Source organism: Parasteatoda tepidariorum, chromosome 10 (genome assembly GCF_043381705.1).
Source record: "Parasteatoda tepidariorum isolate YZ-2023 chromosome 10, CAS_Ptep_4.0, whole genome shotgun sequence".
NCBI lineage: Eukaryota > Metazoa > Arthropoda > Arachnida > Araneae > Theridiidae > Parasteatoda > Parasteatoda tepidariorum.
Window position 1 is genome coordinate 39983278 of NC_092213.1, and position 12545 is coordinate 39995822.

The 12545-nt window shown below is 27.4% G+C and overlaps 1 protein-coding gene across 2 annotated transcripts; it reads right to left on the reverse strand.

Moving 5' to 3' along the window:
- Positions 1 to 268: 268 nt before the first annotated feature.
- Positions 269 to 8046, reverse strand: LOC107453033 (uncharacterized). Of its 2 annotated transcripts, none has more exons than XM_043056217.2 (2): positions 7621 to 7754; positions 269 to 1172 (listed from the first exon to the last, which is right to left on the reverse strand). In XM_043056217.2, exon 2 carries the CDS (start codon positions 1148 to 1150, stop codon positions 341 to 343), a length of 810 nt encoding a protein of 269 aa, XP_042912151.1. In that variant the 5' UTR covers positions 1151 to 1172; positions 7621 to 7754; the 3' UTR covers positions 269 to 340. The 2 variants fall into 2 exon arrangements, with proteins under 2 accessions (XP_042912151.1, XP_042912150.1); XM_043056216.2 differs by lacking the exon at positions 7621 to 7754 and adding an exon at positions 7798 to 8046 and having other exon boundaries at positions 277 to 1172.
- Between the last annotated feature and the right edge of the window lie 4499 nt (positions 8047 to 12545).

A 12545-nucleotide genomic window follows, 5' to 3' on the forward strand; every position in this document is an offset into this window, starting at 1 on the left:
ATATGAAACTTATGCTTTCTCACTTCTTCAAACATGTGTGCAAACATGTTTTAGGTTTTCGATTCCCTCTAATATTTTGCAACATTTTAGGTAGATATATATCTCTATGCTCTTTTTAAATAATGATATAATTTACAATTAGTTTATCAAAATAAAAAATAAATATTCTTTTACAAATTAGCGATGACATTTTTTTTTATTTAATTAAAACAATAATATGAATTTCATTTACAATCATATAAAAGTAATACACAATAAAAATTACTCATAGCTTAATGTCAAAAATAATCTCTCTGTCAAAAATAATCTCTCTAATAAGACTCTCAAACTCTACATTGTCTTATATTACATCTTCCTCAAAGATGGCAATAGAATCAGTACAATCAATTAATATGAATTCACCATCAATTATAATATCAGGATCACTGGACTGTGGCTCATCAGGTGACAGCACGTCAGAGACACCACATACTGGAACACTGTTATTCAGAACGACACTATCCAGTATTTCCTTTTTAAGTGCCAATTGTTCAATCGACTGCAGGGCTCGAACTTTTCTTCTGCGGTGAATAGACTTTTTAACTCGTCCTCTGAGTACACTACGAACTTTATCTGCTGACCTACAGGTATCCAATTCTGAAGTATCATTAATTCGGGTGGAAGGCATATGTACGCTCGTAGCCATAGCGTCAGGTATAGGATTTCCATGCATGTCACCATTAGAATGAGAGTTAGGCACTTGATTGGTATGAACTTGATTTTCCCAATTTTTAAAACATACAGGGCAAGTATTATTGCGTTTTAACCAATTGGATACACACACGTTGTGAAAAATATGCCCACATGGCAAGAGATGTGGCCAGTCAAATTCCATGTTTAAACACAGAGCGCAATCCTCATAACCACCAAAGTCTTTATTTCGTACAGATTTATTCGATGTGTGTTCTTCACTTGGACGGCATGCACGAGCTCTCTGCTTGAGTTTGATTCTTCTTTTATTTGCAACACTGGCACTTCTTGCAGGTGCATTTGTCCCAGTCTTCAACGTGTTTGAGTCCTGGGTGTTATTGATCCTTTGAGGTGTTTCAAAAATAATTCTACGATACGAATTTCGAATTTCAAAAATTCTTGAGCGACTGCAAGTTGTCATGATGTAAGGTATTATTCAGAACCTGAAAATAAAGAAAGGGTACAATTAAAAACAGGAGCATAAAATTTTATTTAAAAAATTATTTTCTTCTCTGCTATGAGCAAATTCATAATTGCAAATAAGGTCGAAATGTTGATTAATTACTAACACATTACTAATTAGTCTAATAATTTATGAAATTAGTTATCACTTAAAGTTTCAAATTTATTTATAATATTTATTATATTTAAAATTTTCCTCTATTATTTATTTACTAATTTCAATTAGTTTTAACCTACGCCATTTTTAACTTAAATTATTTTTAACAAACGATTAACATTTGATTCTAACCTAGATGTACTAAAAATTGATCAGCTGGAATATTAACATTAACTTTAGAGAGCCCCATCGCTGTATAACTCCTGCACAGATTATTCGGTTTTGAAATACATCTTGGTGCAAATAAATAATCACATTACACCTAGATGTATATCCGATATATTATGGAACAGGCCAAATATTTAATTTCAAGATAGACCAGTAGCAAAATTATTACTAAAGCTCCTCGGCAGAAATTACCAATATTTCTTGGTGTTTCTATAGATTCAAAAACACCAGCAAATATTACCATATTCTTGTAGTTTTAAACACACTTATTCTTTCAGTGTATAATTTCCGCAAATTCTACAACGAGGTATTTTAAATCTAATAGAATTGTTTTATAACAAAATGTCAGATTATCACTACAGTAAGATCCATTGTCCTTAAAAATTCTCAGTAGTCTCCGATTTTACATATTGATTGATTAAATTATAAACTGCATTTTGTAAGGCCTTTCCTTTGAATACCATCTTTAGTAGTTTAGGTAAAAACCAGACATATTTNATAGAATAGTTTTATAACAAAATGTCAGATTATCACTACAGTAAGATCCATTGTCCTTAAAAATTCTCAGTAGTCTCCGATTTTACATATTGATTGATTAAATTATAAACTGCATTTTGTAAGGCCTTTCCTTTGAATACCATCTTTAGTAGTTTAGGTAAAAACCAGACATATTTTTAATGTTCTCTAACAATGTATATAATAATTATAATTTGATTTGATATATTTTTATTATTAATGAAACTAAGTATTTTGCAGCACTAAAAAATGTCCATTTATTTATTTACTCTAGTCAAACTTTTCATTTGAAAGTTGTTAATAATACCTCTTTAATTTTGATTTTTATAATTGCAATTTGATTTTTATAATAAGAAACCCTTAAAACAGCTTTCTGCATGTTTATTTCAGATAGCCTCATAATTTAAATGGTGGAAACTTATTCAATTCAATGTAATAAAAATTTGTGTTTATATTAAGGAAAATTGAATTTTTTTATTTCTAAAGACGAAGATAACATGATTAATTTAGCAAAAAACCGTGTTATTTGATGATAATTTTAAAAAAAATTTAAATATCGACTTTTTTCAAACTTTAAATTAGATCATTTTTGGGGGGGGGAGCTCTCAATTTTCGGAAATAAAATACAAAACCTTAAATAATTGTAAGGCTCCCTCTATAAAACCTGTTTCTATCTATTCCAAGCCTATTTATAGAACAGGTTAAGAAAAAAGAGCTTATTTGTAACGTCAACCGGATAAGTATTATATAATTGACTAATTAATCCGTAATTAACTAATTAAACCTTTCTTACATTGAGTAGAAATATTAATGTTCCAAGCTTGTTCCCTAAAACATCAACTAAAGGCAAACAAAATACCTATTAAAAAAACTCCTTTTTTGACTCTTACTATAAACTCTGTTTTCACCGTCTTTTCATTCAAGATTTCTTCAGGCTCTCAAATGCAACTTTTTTTCTGTAATAAATTAATTTACAGGCCAACCTTCTTCTTTGAATTATTAAAGAAAGCATATAAAAACCTGAGCAAATAAACCCTGTTTAAGCAATAGCCATAAAATCTGAAATGAACCTTAAGAAGATGATCTCCTACTCGATTCGTGAACGCTTACCGCTCTTAATTGGTGTATGACGTTTCATTTTCAATTTCAGAAGTTTTTCCTAGTCTTATTTTGTAAAGGCAGATTCAATCTTGATATAAAAAGGTTGTTTATGCAAGCCTAATTCGAATCTCACAGTGCGTAAACTGGTATAGTTAAATTTAATATAGTACTAAGCTTACATGGTTTGTTTGCTAATCATTTATAAAGCTTGTAGGGCTTTATAATAAAAGTCGTAGCTGATATCAAAATCAACTTCACACATCTATCTGGGATAAAAGAACGGCAAAAATACAAATTGAGAATCAAGAGAGGTGTTTAAACTCGCAATGATTTAAAATTTTTCCTACAATAAATTAATTTCCATGTTTCCGCCTTTTAAAAGAATCAAAACAGTGATTAACTACATAAATCCTTCAATTTATACCAAAATTTACTTTTCTTCAAACATTAACACTTGATATATCACTACCTTTGATTATATCGTTCTATGATTTTAAAATGAACTAAATGAAACTAAAGTTTTTCTTTAAATCCCTAATAACCCACAAATAAATATTCAAGAGTATTCAATAGAGTTTCAAATTCTCAGAGATACTAAAAGCAATTTCAAACTAATTAAAAATAATTATTATATTTAAATATAACAAAATTGACAATATAACATTTTAATTTTTTTTTCTTTTTGCATGTTCAAAAGAAAGTAATAATTTTAAACAACGCCTAACCTTCAATTCTAACCTAGATGCATTAAAAATTGACTAGCTGAAATGTCAACACTAACTTTAGCGGGATCCATCGGTCTATAACTCTTGCACAGACTATTCGGTTTCGAAATAAATCTTGGTGCAAATAAATAATCAACTTATACATAGTTGTATTTCAAATTTCAATGGTACTGACCAAATATTTAATTTTGAAGTACACCAATAGCAAAATAATTACTAAAATTCCTCGGCAGAAATTACCGATATTTCTTGGTGTTTCTATAGATTCAAAAACACGAACAAATATTACCCTATTCTTGTAGTTCTAAACACACTTATTTTCTCAGTGCATAATTTCTGCAAATTCTACAACGAGGTATTTTAAATCTAAATAGAATAGTTTTATAATAAAATTTCAGATTATCACTATAGTAAGCTCCATTGTTCTATAATTATAAATTATTTACAATAATTATAAATAATTAATTATAAAATGACATTTTTTAAGGCTTTTCCTAAGAAGTCTTTTCCTTTGAATATCATCTTTAGTAGTTTAGGTAAAAACCAGACATATTTTTAATGTTCTTTAACACTGTATATAATAATTATAATTTGATTTGATATATTTTTTATTATTAATGAAACTAAGCATTTTGCAGCACTAAAAAATATCCATTTATTGATTTACTCTAGTCAAACTTTTTATTTGAAAGTTGTTAATAATACCTCTTTAATTTTGATTTTTATAATTGCAATTTGATTTTTATAATGAAAAACTCTTAAAACAGCATTCTACGTGTTTATTTCAGATAGCCTCATAATTTATATGGTGGGATAGTTTAAGTTAATGTAGCTATATACATTGTAATGTTAGCTTATCATCAACTTACAAGGATACGACTAAATTGTCAAATTTATAAATTATATACTAGTTTTTAATTTCGAATCAATTTCTAAAAGAGGGAATTCCTACAAGAAATGATGTCTTAAAAAATTCCTCACCTAGCATTGGTTCAAAATGTAAGAAGTAAATAAAAATCAGGAAATAAAAAAATTCACTTCAAGCAAAATATACCGAATCAGAACAAAATATCGGAATTTACTAACATTCTGTAACAGTGATGGAAAAAAAATTATGTTAATGTCAAATCATTAAAATTTTAAAGTTGAAACTAAAGAATCTACTTTAAAGTGTGATGACCCACTTTATAAATTTAAACAGTTTTGAATTGCCAAAGATATTAAAAGGAATTTTAAACTAATTAAGAACGATTAATACATTTAAACCTAACAAAAGGACAATATTATACAAATGGTGAGAATTAAATAAAATAGTAATATCTGAATACCACTTTAATTTTCTTTCTTTTTGCATATTCTAAAGAGAGAAGTAGTTTTTAACAATGCATAACCTTCGATTCTAACCTAGATATTTTAAAAATTGATTAACATTAACTTAGGGGGTTCCATCGGTCTATAACTCTTGCACAGACTATTCAGTTTCGAAATAAATCTTGGTGCAAATAAATAATCAAATTTCACCTAGATCTGGTTCAAATTTTAATGGAACAGACAAAATATTTTATTTTGATCTGTACCAATAGCAAAATTATTACTAAAGCCCCTTGGCAAAAATTACCAATATTTCTTGACAAAAACACGGACAAATATTACCATCATATTCTTGTAGTCTTGACCGCACTTATTCTCTCAGTGTGCAATTTCCGCAATTTTCACAAAGAAGTGTTTCAAATTTAAATAGAATAGTTTTGTAATAAAATGTCTGATTATCACTATAGTAAGCTTAATTGGCCTCAAAAATTTTTATTCGATTGCGATTTTACATATTGATTGATTCAATTAAAAGATGAAAATTTTTAAGGCATTTCCTAGGAAGACAGACCCCCTCTTTGGTTTAAAAATAAATTTAAGTACAAATAAACGATAAATTGAAATTTAGCGGTAAAGATGTGTGTCTACCTAAAGAATCGAAACTTTAATTATAAATTTTATAAATGCTTAATAGGTAAGCATAATCACCCCGCCTCCCACCCTTTTCTTTGATTTTTATAAGTTAAATAAAGCAAAGATACCCGATTAGAAGTCATATACCATATATTGTCTGAAATTAATTAAATTAAAATCTTTGATATAACACATACTGCATTAAGTATATACATTTTAGTTAAATCATATATAACCAGTTAAAAATAAAGTTATTACACTTGCTAAGTATAAAAAAGGAACGCCTGATAAACACTATATATCCTTCAAAAGTTTATTTGATCATATCGCATCACTAAAAGGCGAAATATGCGGTAATTTTTAATAATCTTTACCAGTTTTGACTTACGCTTGTAACATGCTATTCTCAAATTATGTAAAAATTTAAAATAAAACTATAAAAATATTCACTTTAAGTACTATCTTTTCTAACTTACGTAAAATACAAGCATTTTTTAATGTTCTTTAACAATGTATACTATAATTATAATTTGATTTGACATATTTCTTTATTATTAATGAAATTAACTATTTTACAGCACCAAAAAAATATCCATTCATTAACATACTCTAGTCAAACTTTCTTATTTGAATGTAATTAATAATATCTTTTTAACTTTGACCAATTTGATGTTAATAATGATCAACTCTTAATATAGCTCTCTACGTGCTTATTTCAGATTAATAAAATAGCCTCATAATTTAAACGAGTGAAACCTTATTCAAAGGAATGTAATAAATATTTGTATTTATATAAAAAAAAATTGATTTTTTTTATTTCTGAAGAAAAAAATAACATGATTAATTTAGCAAAAAGCAGTGCTATTTGATGATGATTTAAAACAAAAAACTTTAAATATTGAATTTTTAAACTTTAAATTTACGTAAAAGGTTTAGAAAACAATGCTACTAACATCGGATCTAACAAGCCCTTCCATATTTTACAACAAAAAAAAAAGTTTAATATCAACTAATATTGTCAAAAAACTTTCACATTGCTTAAAAATTCGTTTTTTTTAACCTTATCGTCAGAATGAAGTAAACCTTATCGTCAATAATGAAGCACACACACGAAAAATTACTTATTTCGAGTCAATTCCTAAAAGCCTACAATACCTACAAGCAATGATGTCTTAAAAAAATCCTGATCTATCATTGTTTTAAAATGTAAGAATTAAATTAAAAGTAGTAAATTAAAAAAATGCCTTCAAACAAAGTACACCGAATCTGAGCAAAATATCTGAATTTACTAACATACGGTAACAGTGATGGAAAAAAAAATTGTATTAAAATTAGAAAAAAAATCACTAAAATCGTGAAAATCAGACATATTTTTAATGTTTTTTTAGCAAAGTATATAATAATTATAATTCGATTTGACGTATTTTTTATTATTAATAAAATCAACTATTCAACAGCACTAAAAAATACATAGCCCATTAAAAAATTAAATTTTCAAAAAAATAATGAACGAAACTTAAGTTTCAAGATCTCCTAACATTATAAATAAAAGTGGCAAATAACTGAAAACGCTAAAAATTACTTTTTATGAAATTGTAAATCGCAGGTGAAATATAACCTAGATATGTATTATCTATTTTATGAATAAAATCTATTTTTATAAAAATAAAGCGAAATACATATAAAAATAGACCACATTAATTAGAATTTATTCAACAAAAAAAGATAAATAAATTTATTAAAACTTAGCTTAAGTTAAATACTCTGCTACCAAAATCAATTCAAAAGTAGCGTAATTTATTAAAAGCAAAAATTTACCCCTTAAACCAAACAGCAAATTGTAGTTTGAATAGCTTCAATGGCATTAAAATGATATATACTGGAAAAAAGCGTTTTCAATTTTTAAACTGATAAACTCACTGATAGTTCAGAAATTCTCATGTTAACCAGATGAAAAAGAATATTAAATAGTTCAACATTCATAAATGTGCTTACCTTTTAAACAAAGAGGTAGAAGACGTATGGTATCTTCGTATTCTTCCGCAGTTCACTGTATGGCTCACAATTTTCTACAACAAATTTTTCTTCACCACGAAATGATTCTTACACGAAGCTCTAAGACTAAATGGGTCAATAATTTTTTTAAGATGTATAACAAATATTCAAGAATATCAATTAATCATACAATAGCTCTTATCTATTAGAATGTTTAACCAATCAGGTTCACACCTGTCTCCAGAAGTATAAAAGTAGGCTGCACCCTTCCCCCCCCCTAAATACAATCTTAACCCCTTCTTAATAATAGGCCTTTAGATTGCAACATATGAATAAGTTATCAATGAACAATGACAAAAGTGTTCTACTAGAACTGGAGATGAAATCATGTTAAAGCTTATCTCATAAAGTATGATCCTATGTTTTAACGATTAACATTACACTGTATTCTAGAACGTCAATTTTAATTATTTTTAGTTTTAGCCAGCATAATATTGAAACTACTTGGACCAACTATATAAACAATTAATTTCTTGTAGTTAAAATGTTTCTAATACAAAGATAAATAATTAATGATTTCCTGTTATGCTCAGTTAGATTTGGTAAAGGGGATACATTATTTTTAAACTTATTTACTGAGCATTTTGTTAAAAACTTAAAACCTCAAGCTCTTACTTTCGAGTATATCATTTTACGAGAGAACATGCCTTTTTTAAGGAAAATTTAGTGTATGATTTAGTTATTGTTTGACTATTACTTTTAATTTGCAGTTCAGGAAAAAGAATTTTTGATTACTAAAATTTTATTATAAAATATAATGCATAAAAAAGGTGCTAACCAAGATGTCATAATTAGCTATAATACCTTAATTGAAACGGTAACGTAAATCTACCATACAAAGTTATATAGATGGCTTAAAAAATTAATTTTAAGATATTGCCGAATCAGTTAATAATTATCGTTGAATTTATCAGGAAAAATAAATAATAAATTTTCAAAACATATGAAATTTTTCCCTCTTACGAGTAAGTGCTCTTAAAAAAAATGAAAATAATTTAATAATTTTGTTTCAAAAGATAAAGATTGAGACTTCAGACTTTTCAGAAAATAAAGATTATTACTTAACATGTTTAATGCTGTTTAATTATTAGAAAAGAATAATTATGCAATTTAGAACAAAACCTGAGGTTACCGGGAATAATGATAGAAGAAACTTATTCTTAAGAGAAACTTATTCTTAATGAAAGAATCTTATTCATCACCTTAATTTTACATTCGGATTTTCCCATACTATTATAGAATCTATTTGGAGTCAGTTTTAATTTAAGTTAACCAATTATTCAGAGCAAGCAATATTTCACTTTGTGTAGTTCAGAAACATTTTACCTTCTCTGAAAAAACATCATAAAGAAATAATAGCCGAATTTAAAAACCCCATGTATAAAAAATTGAAACAGAATATACTCATTTTTCAACTATGACAAAAAAACAATGAAAAATGAGAAATTAAAAGCGATGAGAAGGGAGAAATGTATGAGAGAGATGTTTGTTGGCTGCCGGCAGTAGTCAAACCGAAGATCTTGTGGATCGTAGGAGTATTATCAGACCACCTTAGTTGTACATCCAAGTCAAAGATGAGTTAGAAAACTTTATAATAAGGACCTCCGCAACGACACAATTTGACAAATATTCCATTCGCTTAAATGTTTTTAAGCTAAGGCAAATTTAGTAAGAAGTGAAAGGAAAATTACTGACTAGGCTATTGGGATCAAATTGTAAACTCTTGCATAATTGAAATTCTAAATTAAAACGTTGTGATGTGTCATTACGGCTGCTAATATATAAAGCTTCCTAATTCTCCCGCGTCTTGGGTGAACAATTATGGTGGTTGAAGCATCCTACTTCGTTTCCTGAGGTTCTTGGTTCGAATCCTACCAGTAGCCAACGAGCATTTTCCAAAACCATCGTTTTTGAGACTATGCATTTTGCTCAAAAATGAGTACATACTGCTTCAATTATTTGTTTCAAAGTTATTTCGACGCATTTTTGTTCAATTTTGAGAAACCTTTTTTCACAATACTTCCTGCAATGTAACTAAATCTAACTTAGAAGAAAATATCAACCTATTAAGCAAAAACAATAAATTAACAAAAATTTATGTAAAAGTAAGAGCTCAATCAAGTCAGTCTAGACCTCTTTCCAATAATCCAGAGTTTTTTTTAAAAAAACAGCGAATCATTTCTTAAGACTTTCATACGCTTTTAATTTGAAGATTTTTAATGACCTAAAAAGTAAATTGGCAATGCCAGAAAAAAACTCATTCCTGAAAAAAAGTGAAAACGTAATTATTGAAAAGTGTTAGCTTTATTTTGTAGAAATGGTAAACAGAATGTGTGTGGTAACGAGAATATAATATACTTAAACGGGAACTTCGAGAACTTGCTTAAGCAGGAGAGCATGATGTAGCTCTACGTCTTATCTACATTAGTATCATAGATAAAAAATCCTACAAACTATAAATCGTAAAACGTTTTACGTATCATATCGCTTAAGTTTAAAAAAAGTGTAAAAAATTGCAGGATAATTAATAGGTTTCGATGGCCACCTTACTAAAGTTGCAGTAAATTTGCTAAAATATTTCCTATTATGTACATAGTAAGAAATTCCGGATCGAATTAAGCTAAAAAGTACCGACACTCAGGAGTGGCAGTGCTTTTTACCGTAAAATTCATTTTTACCAGAAAATGTTCTAAAACCAAAAAAAGTCTGATTCACTGTAATTTTTGTAAAAATATTTACTATAATTAAATAAATATTTCAGTGAAAACTTCGGTATAAAGTATTACAGTGGATTAGGTCTTATGATAAAATGGATTTTACAGATAATGCAGTCAGAATACCAGTACTTTTTACCGTAATTGAAATTTTTTACGATGTAGACCATGCATACAAACTGTTTACAGTGTAGGAATATAAGTAACAGAATAAATTGTGTCATCATTACAGTTTAAAACTGATTATTGTTTTTACCATGCTTATTTTATTTTCACATATAAACTAAGTAATTCTATAGTACATTTAGTAGCATATATAATACAAGGTTTGGACTTTATCAATGTAACAGAGACAAAACGTGATATTCAAAATCGTTTCGAAATCTTTTTTCCCCTTAAAATTATAAATTCAGTAAAACTTTGGAATCAACAAATAATTTTATCTAAGAAATTCCATAACTCATAAATAATGCAACTTAGTTTTGTATAGTTTTTTATTAAAATTAAGTTAGAGAAAAAAAGAACAGCAGAATACTGATCGAATTTCGTTTATTCAGACAGAACATTACTTCCAAGTTCTATCAAACTGTTTTACACGTTACTTTTATTCCGGTTCCTTACCCGGAAATCTTAAATGGACGCTATACCAAAGAAGATATCAGTGAAGAAAACTTTCATCTTTCATCTCCATGACTAATTTAGAATTTAAAATCTGGAATGTACAAGTTCAGACAAACTTAAAGTAAGCCATGAAGTTTCTAACACTGAAAATATATTTTCCAGATATCAAATTTAAAACAAATTATGAGAACTTAGGATTACGTAATGGGAAAATTCTCTTCCAATTATTTGGTTGCTTTTCGATATTTTGAAATTTTTTTTTCAGAGATTAAAATCTCGTGGCTTGTTCTAGGTTCGCCTGAACTCACTTTTTCTATATTTCAAATTCTGAATTGGTTATGGTGGTGAAACAGAATTCGAGATGAAAAGTTTCTACCGAGATATAGTGTCCTTAAACGGAATTTCTTTTTAAATAAAATGTGTCTTGTTTTAGAAGGACAAAAACTACGCAGTTTGAGATAATTAAAAACTCTCTTTCTCTTTTTAATGAATAATTTATAGAAAATTTGTTTCTTGATTCGAAAATTGATATAATCTGTTCTTATTTTAGAGAAATTTATGTTTCCAAATTTTGAAAGAAAGAAGTTATTGTAAAGTAATGGAGAAAAGTGTGCATTCGGCGCAGAAAAACGTTCCATTTAGAATTTACGAGCGAAAAATATTTATTTAAAATTTTTTCGAAAAAAATATTATAATTATAATTAAAAAAAAATACTCAATAATAAAAAAAATTAAAAATGTTAAGACTATCACTGTCACTCTTAAAACAAAAATTAAAATTTTTAGCACTTACTGAAGACGTAAATTTTCGAAAATTCCTTTGATGTTAAATTATATTTTAAGATAATTTCTGCTGGTACGCGTCATTAAACAATGGAAATTTGTATTGCAATCCGACACAGAGCACCAATTAAAATTTGAGTGCTTCAGTTTTTCAGAAAACTGTTCAGTTTTCGAGGTCAAGATTTCAACATATTAGTAAGTTAATCTAAACTTTATAAATTTATATTACACTGCCAAAAATATAAGTGATGTTGATGATAAAACACGGAGAATTTAAGAAAATATGGGTACTACTTTTCTCTTTTTCTGGAAATCCTACAAATTATTAAAAAATCATATGATTGAATTTTTTTCTACATTTTAAAACTCATCATTGCTTTTATTTTACGTAATGATAACTCTGAATATTCGAGTTTGAAGTTATATTGTGAGAAGGAATTAATACATATAAAAATTAACTATACAACGGCTCCAAACTTGAAGAAAATGGTTTTCATCATCTTTCAGTAATCAAACTCAACTCAAGAATAATTTCGTCCCAAGAAAATTGCGAATTTAATTTAAGAATAA

Coding starts and splice junctions, on each gene's coding strand:
- LOC107453033 (XM_043056217.2), bottom strand. CDS start 1,150: ATGACAACTTGCAGTCGCTCAAGAATTTTTGAAATTCGAAATTCGTAT.